We start from the raw sequence: 14153 nt of genomic DNA on the forward strand, positions 1-14153 counted from the left end.
GTATGTCATTTGAAATCATGTACAAAATAGTACATGAAGAGATGTTTGTAACTGTATGCTTCTTATTTTAATACTCTTACTTTGCATAGACTTTTTTTTATCAAAATGTTTCATGACACCTCATAAGTCTAATTTCGTGAGAATCACCCTAGCTTGTCACAGCACATTGAATAAAATACTATATTCTGGGGAAATGGCAGCTAAATTTTAGTTTATATTATGGTGGATCAATTTTTGCTGGAAAAAAATTACTTGCATTTATGCATTTGGCACATGCTTTTATCAAAAGTGACTTAAAGTGAATTCAGTGTATACCTTTTTCATGAGCATTTGTGTTCAAACCCAAGGCCTTAGCACTGCTTAATGCAGTTAAAATCATATTGTACCAATTGAGATACAGAAATACAGAATTTCGTGTTGGTATTAAAGTTGTTAAAAGTTGTTAAGCACATTAATATTGCTAAGAAAGGCAATTTTTGTTGGTATCTTGGTAAATGTCCCTACTACTGTACCAAATCTGAGACATATTTGAGCATGTAAAAACAATGTAATCCTTAAAAAAAGTTGCACTCTTTATAATCATAATATTTTTTTTTATTTTGTAGTTGAAGACCATAATGTCTACTGCTACTGTTTTTAATGCTATTGTAGACTGATGTCCTCTATTATATACTTTATAAATGTGTGTGTGTGTGTGTGTGTGTGTGTGTGTGTGTGTGTGTGTGTGTGTGTGTGTGTGTGTGTGTGTGTGTGTGTGTGTGTGTGTGTGTGTGTGTGTGTGTGTGTGTGTGTGTGTGTGTGTGTGTGTACCTCCAAAGAGTAACAAGGTGGATTTGTAGCCTACAAAGAAATGACTGAAGTCATAACCTCAAGTCAAAAGTAACTGCAAGAAAGTCAAAGTCATGTCTCAACTACTGTAAGTTTATCAAGACAAGTCATAAATTCCCCAAATAGTGTCTTGAGTCTGATTGAAATCCAAGTCTCTTCATTTCCTGATCATTTTTAGCAGGCTAGGAAGTGAGAGGAAAGAGTAAGCAGGATCAGTATTAAAGGAAAGGGTAAATGAGGACTGGAGGGAGGAGAGACTTCATGTAAAACTGTATATTTAACCCTTAAGAGAGATTTCAGTTTGTCTTTGATTCTGTTACTTTCAAATTTTATTTTATTTCTGTATACAGTTTAACCCTTAATTCACGATCCCCAGACGTGTTGTCGTAGCTAAGATTTCCATTGATTTGTATAAAATGCAGACTGAATCATTAGCTGTCACCCCAGGCAGCCTGTAGAAGAATAAAGTCACTGTTCCACATCCGCCGGGTCCCTGTCCTTCACCAGCCGTCGGCTTTAGCCCTCGTCTCCCCCTCGGAAAACAAACAACAAACTCCAAAAGAAAAGCCGTCTAAAGCGCCGCACCTGCATCCAGAGCAGTGATCCCAGGAAAAAGTGTCTATCCGCACAGTCTTCTTTCTTCAATCAGCCCCTCGCCCCCTTCCCAACCCGGTCCCTTTTCTTTTTCGGGGTGGGGATAAAGAGACGAGAGGGAGAAAAACAAAGAGCGGCTGTGTGCGCCGGCCACTGTTGACAGAGCAGGAGTGCGGTCTGTAATCTGCAAGCAGAAAGATTGTGTTTGGTGATTGGGTGAGACAGGTATTTCAGACTCGGAGGAAGGGGGGCATACCAGGGCTCTGGTTTCTGGCCTGCCTAATTATTCGACACATGTACGCACCCCCCTTCTTTCTCCCCCTAGGGAACAACATGCTGTTTGTGCACCCCGGCGTTTTTGCATCCAAGATTCGCACCGCAGCTCGCAATTAACAGACTTGTGTTGTTGTGTCGTTAACGTGCTGAATGCAGATAGGAAAGTTCTGTAGACGCTCCCACTGACTTAACGCTATTGATCAGAAAGTGGGTGTCAGCTGCAGGGGGCGGGGATGAGCGCATGCTCTTGGGGAAACTTCCACCGTGCATTTGTACTAAGAGCGCTTTGTTTCTCTGGGATATCCTGTTCCCTGACACGATGCCGAACTTATTATTGTGTGTTTGTATACGTTTGAAAGAATGAACCAGATTCAAAAGAAGGGTGGGAAAAAGTCTGTTCAAGGATTGTTATTAACGATTGCATGTATTTTATTGTATATTTACCTTTATGTTAGCAAAATAAATAACTTTATAAAGCAACAACGCACAAGCATATTATGAAACAGGATATACTGTACATACCAGAGTCCCAGCCTCCTGGATTTCACAAACAGCGTCACAAATACTTACCTGTACATTTATGCATTTGGCCGAAGCTTACAAAGCAACTTACAGGGCATTCAAAACATAAATTTTTACTCTGGGATTCAAACCCACTTCTAACACAGTATCAACTGAGCTATAGGAACCAAAATTTTTTTTAAATTTGTATATATAACCAATGTAATATATTTATAGACACTTGCAAAAAACAATTTGTGATGAACTCTTCTGAACATATATGAAGAGTTTGGTTCCAAAGCGCAATAAATCTATTTTGACTAATTTCGGTAAAAACGTGTTTTCTATACCAAGAAAGTGATGAGATGAAAACCACTAGTTCATGTTACAAACTTTCACATAGCATCTTCAGGTTATAAAAATTAAAAAATTCAAATCCATAATTTGATTTTCAAAGATTTATTATAAAAACAAAATCTATTGAATCAATATATAAATGTGCATTCATCTTTGCTATGTTATGTTCATTTAGTTGACTAGTGGTATACACTGTTAAACATTAAAGGGATAGTTCACTTTAAAATTAAAAATTCTGTCATCATTTACGCATCCTCATGTTGTTCTAAACCTGTATGAATTATTTTTTTGTGATGAACACAAAAGAAGATATTTTGAGAAATTATGGTAAACACACAGCAGTAAGTGACCATTGACTTCCATAGTAGGGAAAAATATGTTGGAAGTATTGTGATAAATGATGAAGAAAATATTTTGATAAATGATGGTAAGCACACAGTTGACGCTACCCATTAAATTTCATCATATTTTTTTATTCCTACTATGGAAGTCTATGGTCACTTACTGCTGTGTGTTTACCATCATTTCTCAAAATATCTTCTTTTGTGTTTATCAGAAAAAAGAAATTCATACAGGGTTAAAAGAACATGAGGATGAGTAAATGATGACAGAATTTTCATTTTAAAGTGAACTATCCCTTTAATAGCATTAATCAAAACACTTACTTTGTCATATTAACTCTTTCACCGCCAGCGTTTTTAAAAAAAAAGTTGCCAGCCAGCGCCAGCGTTTTTCATGATTTTCACCAAAGTTTAATGCCTTCCAGAAAATGTTCTTCTTTAAATATATAAACATACAATATACCAAATGAAAGAACAGACCCTCTGCTTTAAAAAACAAAACAAAAAAACCGTTTCATCCTACCTTCAGTGGTTCTTTTGTAATCAGCTTTTGAATGTGGGTAGGTTTCTGCAAAAACACCACATTTTGAGCAAAAAGCAGAGATAATTCCATTTTTGTGACGGACTTTTCATAGAGATCCCATTCAGAGCGATCTTTAAAACAGACACGGACATGCAGCCGCTTGCCATAGGGCAATACTGCCGGGTTTAAAAAGTGGTGGATAATAGCGTTATTGCGGAAAGACGGAAAATCTCATCATTGGCAGGGAAGCGTTTTCTCTTGATTGACGAGATATCCCGTCAATGGTGGCGAAAGAGTTAACATTGTCATTGCTGCGGTTATACTTGTGACATCGTCGCTAAACTTTTTTCACAGTGATCAGCTGTAAAATGTTTCGGTCCTGCTCGATTTTTGTTGGCTTCACGTACAATAATGAAAAATTTTTCATAAGATCTCCTGGGGTCAATGTGTTCTCATGAGAGAAACTTGATGCTGTCGGAGAACAAGCAACCGGCATTTTTCCGTCTCCCGAGTGTCTCTCGTGTAAATTTAGATGTTGATGGCTTACGTTTCTTTCCCGTAACAGAAACCACCACAGGTTTAGCAATGCCATCAAAGTATTATTTTGTTTTTGTTTGTTTGTTGATCACGGAGTACAAGATGAGGAAACTAGGATTCCGTGTATTCAACGCACCACCATTGTTTTTTACAATGCGTGGAATGGTGTGCTGTGAATTGTTGAGTGTATTAAGTGCATTCTGCAGAGAAGGAGGACTGGCGTTTATTGCGTTTCGGGAAAAAAGGGAGAAAAGATGACTGAATAACACGGCGGATATTGGATTTTGCGTAAAATTAAGAATTTACTTTTAATACGGAACTGATACAATACTAACTCTTTTTTTTTAAATGGTGTTTATCGTGTTTTGGAACCAAACTCTTCATATATTAGATACTATATATTGTGCAAAACCCATTGATGACTGTTTGAATACTTGAATAACATTGGATAACAATTCATTAAAATAACCCGCACAATTCCTTCTTTCCTGTGTTTCTGTAGTCCTGGTACCTGGGCGAGCTTAATTCCATTCCAAGTGTCGAACGGGACTCCGATTCTGCCAACAAATGTCCAGAATTACAGCATAAACATCATTGGTGAGCCCCTCCTGCAGGCAGAATCAAGCAATTGAAGGGGACCTGGAACAGGACCCCAGGAGCGCCAGGTCCTCGGACAAACCAGCAAGCAGCACTTATACAATCGACCTGGACCTTTGGCCCGCCCTCTAAAGGACATTGGCTTAGAGCGGTAGAGTGAGTTGGGTCAAAGCGTTCCCTTTTGATATGAGCCTCTCCACACCAGTCAGTCATTGTGTAAAGAGGGCCCGAAACTGAGATACTGTGATACTTACCATACAAACTTTAGATGCCTTACTGTATATGCATGACATGCTAGTCTCTCGTAGTGTTTCTCTTGTTCTTACGTCACCATTACTAGTCTTGGTTTATGAAATTATGTAGAAGGGGGTGGCCACGGTTTGAAAAGCGGGCTACAGAAGCTCTCGTCCTATTTGTTACATAACCATAGGATCAATATTCAACGAACTGAATGTCTATTTTCATATTTCCCTCGAAATTTTATTTGCCCATGGTGCAAAATGTTCTGTAATCTTGTCAATCTTTTGCTTATTTCCTTTTAAAATTTACTAGTTTAAAGAGTTAAGAACTCTTAAACGTTTTCTTCAGTGAAAGAAAAAAAACTATATTGCTAAGTGAGAATTACAACCCCTAATCCTAATTTTTAGTTTTTGTGATTTTCCTTGATAAAGGAAATTTTGAGGAAAAAAGTCAATATGTCATAAGAGGCAAGTGCAATTTAAATGATTTTACTGAAGGGAAGCTATCACAGTCTGTCTGCCCTAAGACTCTAAAGGAAGGGGGAGAAATTGTTTTTTAAAAAATTGCAACCTTGTTTTTCGGTATACTAGGGAAAGCTGAGTGAGATGGACCGTGAACGTTTACCTGAGCAAACCTGAACACGAACAATACAGCACTTATGTTGAGCCGTACCCAAACACATGGGTAGTTTTTTCTTTAATTTATTAAAATTTAAAGTAGGTGAAAAGACGCAAACACACGGCGTGTATAAAATGGCTTATTTTGACATATCTAGTATGCATGTTTAGTTGGCTGTTAGCTTCAAAAGCTACTGTTTACACTTTGATATCAAGAGATACGCGGGCTGGTAACGTAATTTAAGACAAAATGTGTGTAAGTGTGTTATGTGTACTCATTTTAACACTAACCTGCGAGTTAAGGCGAGGTCTCAAGGTGCTTATTTCACATCCTCTTTTTTCTGGTAGTTCCCAATAAATCTAATATCGCTCCCGGCATTCCTAATGCCATTGCCCTTCCAATCAGACATATTTATATAATTAATCTTTCCAATAATCTTAATTTGCACGAAAGTATATAGTCCACGTTACGTGCCTTGCCTTCGACTATAGAGAACATCACTACACTTGTTTTTTGCTGCATTTATTACCGTTTAGGAAAAAAGTAACATTTTTATGATAAGAAATATTTTGTACTCTGGATGAAATTGTGACATTGTTGATTTTTAGCTTGATTTACTACTTTAGCTCACATTTACAGTTCATATCAAGGCTTTGTATAGTTGCTGTTTTACAGTTTATAATCAACATTCAGCATTATGTTTTTTTGTTTTTCAGTATTTTGGTGGTTTTTCGATTCTGTTTTAATCGTTCGTTTGTTTGTTTTCCATCTTCCAGTCATTATTGGGGAGGGCGGGGTCCAGATTTATAAGAATTATGCAATACCAAGTTTTGCCTATGTAGGTAGTGCTTTTAGCTATGTGGATTATTAGAAGCTAGTACAGAAATACAGATAGTGTAAACATTTATTTTGTTGACGTTGTTGTTGTTGCTGTTGTTGTTGTTGACGTTGTTGTTATTTTCCGTTTATTTGTCGTAATTGACCAAAGTGGGAACTGCTTTCTATGCAGTGTGTGACAAGGTCTTTTTCCCCTCGGGTGTATGGAAAAGCGAAAAGGTGCACGAGTCATTTCGTTTCGTATTCTCTCTATAAGGGGATGCTTTGAAGCATGTCTGCAGAGAATGCACCTTTTTGGTGAACTATGGCTGCAAAGTCACTGATTCGTCTACTGTGACTTACATACTCCTCCTTTAACCTTCAGACCCGGGGTGCTAGTTTCGACACACGGAAGATGATTTTTTGTCGGGGAGACAGCTTGACTTGAGAGCGACAATCACCAGTCAATTACTGAATGCGCACTTAGTGTAATGCAATTTTTCGTCAGATGTTTCTCACGCCACAGCTCTCCGTCTCCTGTTAACAATACAGCTATATGCAATTCCCAAGTAGATGCCTTAAATTTGTACAAACAACAAGTGACTTGTTATAAAATGCGCTACAATCACTATCACGCGTGTTGGTTCATGCGTGTTAAATGTGTCACAATCAGAAAATATCACTGTTTCTTATTCTTATCTTTGAAGTGCTCCAATTTACAGCCTTATTGAGATTGTCGTCAACGGATTTAAACCCCCATGGGGTTAAAACGTTAGTATAAAAATTTTGTTATTTTTTGAGTCGTCTATAGACTCGGTTTAAAGGGAATAATGTAATGCTCTTATGGTCTAACAGATCAACAAACCCCAGTTTTGCACCTACAGCATACAGGCAATCACCTACCCGTAGTGTCCTTTCAATACAACAAAACAAAAACTCAGGCGTTTGCTTCACATGGCATTATAAGTATATTAGATATCACTAAGAACCTGTTGAGTCTGTTAAAAAGATGCTCAAGTCAAGCTGAATCTCTCCCAATGTTTTTATTTTGCTACATTAAAGTCACCCCGTTCAATATGCACTGTTCCAATTTTAGTTGTTTTTCGTAAAAAAATTAAATTAAGTGCTTTGCAGCCAATTTCTGGCCGTCGGCTGAATTGCATTTTCTCCTGGAGTGGTGGGTGGGTGTGTCAGGGTCATTCTCGTGTTTTAGGGCGAGTTGAAAATCGTGAAGGAGGCCGTAGGTAGGGGTCATCTCAATGGCCGTGGTAATAGCAATAGTTTTGGTAGTAGGGTAAAATCTGCTTTGGCAGCTTCGTGAAATGTGTTTTTAGATGAATCTGTCGGAGTGTGAGGGTGACTCTTGAGGAGAGTAGTTAAGGGTCTTTCTATTGAAATGCCTGCCTTGTTGACTAAAAAAAAGTGTGTACACTGTAAAATCTCTTTTCTTTCCCCGTTTGTAAAAAAAGCGTTTTGAGATATAATCGTGATGTCCATATTTTTTAGTGAAACAAAATAAAAACAAACAAAAAATACTGTTTTGAGTTTAGATTTCCAATTGTCCATTAAATAAAAGAGCTTGATTATGTAATTCTTTATTTCCTGTACTTATAAAGTGACGTGAATTCCTGTGTGGGACTGTAAATGTTTAAAACAAAATGATGAAGGTCTTTTGTTGTATTTCGTGTCGATTAACTTGGATCCTTGAGACATTTCATAAATGTTTGAAGTGTTGTTTTGTTAGTGTGGCCATAGAGTGTGTGTGATGTGCTTATATGATATTGAAAACGGGACAAGAATTAATGTTTCGATTTCTGTTCGTTTTTTTTGCTATTTTTACCAGTTGGGGAACTCCTAGTCACTTTAAAAAATAAAGGCACCTGATCCGAGTGTCCCAACAACAACTACCAGGGTAATGTCGCTTACGACATGACAATTTGTTCTACTGTCTCGTGCAAAATTAAGCATGCATTATTTTCCCATCGATAGAGGCCGACCCACCATACGATGTTCAGGATCTTTGGGATTTTCCATTCTGCAGTGTTTACATTTGTCTGCTGAGGGCAGGGATTGCCGTGTTAGGATGAATGCTGGACGCATTGTAGTTTTCAGGGCAGGCTCGGTGCGGAGAAACTCCCAGAAGCCTTTGTCTAGACCCACAGATGTCTTATTAGTGTTGCCATCGCAGAGAAAATAAACAGCTGAGCATTTGCACTTTCTGCAGTTCCCACTACCCCTTTCATTGGCACATTGTTTGTTGTGTGGATGACAGTATGTAAAGCTAACTATGATGCTCTAAGTGTTCATATATAGTTGGATGGAGTGTTGTCATGGTAGCTCATAGCACTTCCCCTCACCACAGCATACAATGTTTTGAGGATTATACGACGGTCAGTTTATACCTAGATATTGGTTTATTTTTCAAAGGGCTGATCTTTTTATTCTATTGGTTGCAGAATAAGAAATTACAGCTGTAAAGTTGCCTGGTTAAGTTCATGTGCAAGTTTTGTGTGTGCAGGGAAGGGCAGTTGGAGAGTTCAGTCCACATCTACTCTCATATTATTAGGGCATTTACAGCATGAATGATCATTAACATGAACATTTTATGAACCAGCATATAGTAAGATGTTTACCAAAATAAAAGTAAAAAGATAAGATTTCAAGCAGTGCCTGTTTCAGCTCAGTGGACTTTCCCTTGTAAATAAAAACACTTTATGGGATACAATAAAAACATAAAATACTTCAATCATCGAATCTGTGGGATGCCTCTTCCCATTTATTTCCCCCTCAGATGTTTTTCGCTCCTGATTCTGTGTTTGTTTTGTGTTTTTGTGCTTCAATTTTGGATATTTTAGTCAAATGGGATACCCCAGTCTCTATTTCGATGAGGTTAAGTAATAGTTGGGCAGTGTGTTTCTCTAGACTACACTTAGTACTACAATAGATGATTGAAAAAATGATTGCCAGCTCCACAGCAGAGTTGATTTTATTTCCTTTTGAAAAGGGGAAGGGAGGGAGGGAGGGAGGGGGGTCTTGTGGCACTTTTATGCCCACTGCTATCTCAGTGGTATTGTATTTGTAACATGACAACAACAACACTAACACCAACAAATGTTGTAACGACAGTTTTTGTAGTGATTGTGGAAACGCAGCAGTTGTATGCAAATATTAATGTATGTTCTGAATGTACATTATAGAACACTTTATCAAGTCTTTGTGTTTTTACTCACAGTTTAATGAAAAGCAGGTGTCCTTCAGTCAAGCTGTATAGTGAAGGCCTTGTTGGATTTTCTCTTTTGGTTTTGTTTTTACAGCTATAAACAGTAGGCACTGCCTTCGAGCTGGTTGCATTTGGTGCAGGGGCTAAAATTGCCACAAGATTAAAAAAAAAATGAGTGTAAATAACGCTTGACTTTTTTGTGATTGTTACTGTTATATCCAGCCTATACTGCTAGCAGCTGTTTTTACTGCAGTCAATTACTGGAAGTGGATATATTTCCTATGCAAAACTGTTTAAACAATAAAATGAGCTATGCTACGAAGCAACTGTTGTCTGGATTTATTGCGTTTTCATTGCCAATGTTTGGTATATTTTCCTTACAGAAGTAATATATCAATGGTCAATCAATAGAGACTAGAGTATTGCTTGTATGTGATTAAAATGTCCCATAGTGCTTCAAGTGCATGAAACATAATCACGCTGAAAACTTAATAGGACAATCATTCATCGTTTGCTTTTCCATACCGTCTCCCCATGCGAAACCAACTTTACATCAGTTATGACTATACAATACGCCTGCTGTATATAGCATGAAAAACAAAAATGTGGTGGATATCTTATAGCACAGAATAAAAATTTTTCACTCTCCCATATTTAACTACATCTACAAACCAAGATAAACAGTATGCATATACCGGTATATACTGTGGGCTTTACTAATGTCATTTCTTGTTTAAACATCTAACATATGCAACGTACACACAGCACATCACTGCCTGCGGTTAAAATGGCGAATTCCCATGACTGTGTCAACAAGATAAGCCATAAGCACTTTTGAATGAACTTAGTGTCATAGCACCGCATCTCTCTAATCCTGCAGTTAACTCACAACTAGAATCAAACAATATTTTTATGCTAAAACATGAAAACCGTGGTCCTGCAGTCCTGGCCTTGGGCACAGCAGAGTTTGTTTGGCTGTGAAACAAAAACAATGTGGTGCTTTGCTGATATAAAATTACCCCAATGCATAATGGTTATCATTACACTATTTATCAAAATTGGCCAGTTAAGTAAACATCTGGCTTCAATAGTGCGGCTAAAGTCTGTAGGCTTTTGGCTCTAAGAATGTCCCAAATATTTTCCAAGGTTTTCTTATTTTGTGAATGCTGTTGAAGAGACACCAATCAGACTGATAATGTTGGTGGAGCAGACGTACAGTACAGTATAGGAAGATTCTGTATCATTATGCTGAAGACTGCTAGATGGCCCCTCAAGTATGTGTTACAGTATGTAACCAAGTGTTAGGGTCAAAAACATTTTATTCTCTTTGGCCATTCATTTACACAACAATGGTGTTTTGGTGGCCTGAAAATCCAAACTTTTGACAACAGATTTTAAGCTGTGTCCCAATTCCAAAAGTCGAGGACTCTCTCTTCAAAGGGTCTAGCCTTCACAAAGTGAAGTGAAAAACGAGACTTTCGGAGGATCCAAGGACTCTCAGAAAAAAGGTACAACTGTTGTCACTGGGACGGTCCTGTTAGAAAGATCTTAATATGTACCATTTAGGTATAGATATGTACCTTAGACCAGGGGTTCTCAAACGTTTAATTTCATGACCCAAATAGGTACAATCTATCCCGGGACCCACCAACAAATTTTTTATAGAAATATGATGAAACACATTTTTTTTCTCTTTTATAAGAGTTTTTTTTACTTTCCTTGTCATTTTATTAATGAAATGTAAGTTTATAATACTTAATATATACTAAATACGGCAGTGGTTCTCAAATTGGGGGCTGGGGGGCCCTGAGATGGTCCAAGGGGGGCCCCAGTTTATAAAATACATTAATTTATTATTAATTCTGTATAATTAAACCTCAGAAATAAGGCTACTATCCAACAAAACTACATTGTATAATTTAATATGTTCTGTTTAATTCAAATTTGAAGTTTTGTCATGTTTTAAATCATATATTTTCTTTGGGGGGGGCATAAAGGGTTGCACCGTACACAAGGGGGGGGAGCACACCCAAATAGTTTGAGAACCACTGCACTGTAAAAAAATCCAACTTCAAAATGTTATTTCAACATAGATAATTAAGTAACTTGAACAAAGATTTTTTGTTAAAGGGCGTCAATTTATTATTTTGTGTTCACTGAATGAAAAAAGCATAATCATCCGGCTAACAAATATTATTTAGTTGACTGGAAGTTTTTGTCCAATTCGTTTACCCAACTTGCCAAACTGAGTAATCTAAAAAAGCAATAAAAAAACAATGGTCGCAATGGTTCCCAGCATGCATTGCGACATGTTCACTTCTTTGATTAATATTTACAAAAAAAAAAGATAACTGTTTTAATGTTTTCTGGCTTTATTTATGTTGATATGTTGTTAATGTTAGTTACATGTTGTATTTAGAGTTATTTGAAAGAATGATGTTTGTTCATTGTTACCATGATTTGGAAATGTGTGCTTAGTGTAGAGGGCAGTTGAGTAAACTCAAAAAAGCTGTTCAGCAAGTTGCCTTGAAAATTTAAGTTAAGTCAACTTTTAATTTTTTACAGTGTGCCCTATGGTATATCACATCAAAATAATTTTCATTGCTTGTCATTAGACTTAACCATTTTTTGTGTCATTTTTAGACCCACCCGATTCCACTGTGCGACCCACAAGTGGGTCCCGACCCATAATTTGAAAAAAAACCCTGCCGTAGAGGTACCAATATGCACTTTTTAGGTACAAAAGTAAACTTTTAGAAAAGGTAATGCCCCAGTGACAACTTTTGTACCTTCATGTAGAGTCCCTCACGGGTCCACTTAGATCCGAAAATCCGAGGTCCGACCCGAGACCCTATCGGGTTTGGGTCTAAAAGTTACACATGTGCCTCGGACACGGGTCGGGTACAATAATAGCGGCATCGGGTCTCGGGTAATTTAAAATGAATGTGTTTTTGCCGAACGGACCCAAGACGACCCGAAGTCTCTGTCCTTTTCAAAGCTCCCTTCTGTTTTCGAAGAGTGCTTGCGACATTGTGTGGCTGGCGGGAGGTGAATTTTCATTGAGAAGGACATGTCAGTCAATTTTAAATGTACATTTTTCTGAGTGTACTGTAGTTGCATAACCTGCTTTCCCCTCCCACCACACCTGTCAGTGGGACACAGCAGAGAACCAGAAAATCTTTAATTTTATTTTATTTTATAAAATATGGCACATTGATTTAGATTAATGTCAAATTAACCAATCTTAGAAATATACACATTTTATTTAAAGATTTTAAATGTTTATTTTTAATATCTACACTGTAAAAAAGAATATGCTAGATTTACTTAAAAATATAGTGCATCCTTCTTGCATTCACTTTTTAAAGTAAGTTTTACTTGAAATTTTAAGCAATTGCATAAATTGCTCAAAATTCCAAATACTTGCTTAAAAAAATTGATGCAAAAATGATGCACTATATTTTTAAATAAATCCAGCCTTTATTTTTTCTGTGTAGCCGTTATAGGCACATTAAATAGGCGGTGTATCTTTTGCTGCTCAAGCTACAGTTACAATGCAATGTGTATAAACTTTTATACACAATGACGTTATCGTCTCTGTGTAAACGACAAAATGCAAATTTGTGATAATGTTTACATAATGTTCATGCATACAGTACAACTACTTACATCACCAATTATACTGGCCTGAAATGCATAATAACATTTTAACAACGTTGTCTTCTGTAAAGGAAAACTTTTACGTTTTTATCTTGCAAGCTTTGGAAGCTGACTGGATGCCAGATTGACTAGCAAATGTATTCATCAATGAATCAATTAATTTGTCTGATTTATGATTTATGAGCATGTAGAGAAACGAAATCACATAAAATGGTTGACGGTTTAGATTAATAATATTCATTCATGTTCATTTACAGATTCGGTGCATTATTAAATCCGGCCTGCTAATTTCCCCACGAAGAGAGTGTTTTTCATGTCGGATGGGAGCGTGGGATTTTATCATGTCTGTGCATCAGCGCGATGTGTGAGCACAGGAACAGGTGTTCAGCATTAAAGTATTTGTGTGTGTATGGGGGGAGAGTGGGGTGAAAGGGGACTTTGATACAAAGAGAAAACAACGTCCTTGTCTTGAGAAGTGGCATGCAGTGAGTTGTAGTGGTGGGGTGGCCCGCGAGGGAGGGGGGGCGAGTGAATGGTCCACTCCTCCCCTGTGAACACTCAGGATTAGCTCCTTCACTTTCCCACAGACCAAGCTCACTAAAACACACACACACGCACCCCTCCCACTTAGCCAATTTGCATATGCCACAGACAAGGAAGGCAACAAACAAACTTCATATTGAGCCGTGACTGGCTATTCAATAGATCTCACCCTCGCAGACTCCCACAGCATCATTCTTGCATAGCCTAGGGTTTTTCCATCTACATGCAGGGATGCTTTGTTCAGACGGTGATTTCTATATGGTGTATGCCTGCTAGAGGTGTAGCACAGCATGCACGTAACTTGTAGAAAGGAGCGACGTGTAGACGGAAGACAGCAGATGCTGACATGGAAAGATGTGTGTATTCCCGCTATGATCATAGTAATTATGTACTGCAGGAATGTGGATTGGGTCCGTGGATGCTGTGGGTGGCTAAGGAGTGCAGGGACTTGCAAGGAAGGGGAACTTTTTTACAATTATGAATCAATGAAATTATACCTCAT

General features: G+C 37.7%; 1 protein-coding gene across 8 annotated transcripts in view; it reads left to right on the forward strand.

The window, feature by feature from the left end:
- LOC135778589 (nuclear factor 1 B-type-like) overlaps nt 1-9770 on the forward strand; it is a 97321-nt gene extending 87551 nt beyond the window's left edge. For all 8 annotated transcript variants that reach the window (XM_065288982.2, XM_065288981.2, XM_065288989.2 and 5 more), the window contains one exon: nt 4460-9770. In XM_065288982.2, coding sequence (XP_065145054.1) covers nt 4460-4589 — 130 coding nt within the window. In that variant the 3' untranslated portion in view covers nt 4590-9770. The remainder of the gene's footprint in view (nt 1-4459) is intronic.
- The last annotated feature ends 4383 nt before the right edge of the window (nt 9771-14153 follow it).

This window comes from Paramisgurnus dabryanus, chromosome 2 (genome assembly GCF_030506205.2).
Source record: "Paramisgurnus dabryanus chromosome 2, PD_genome_1.1, whole genome shotgun sequence".
Classification (NCBI taxonomy): domain Eukaryota; kingdom Metazoa; phylum Chordata; class Actinopteri; order Cypriniformes; family Cobitidae; genus Paramisgurnus; species Paramisgurnus dabryanus.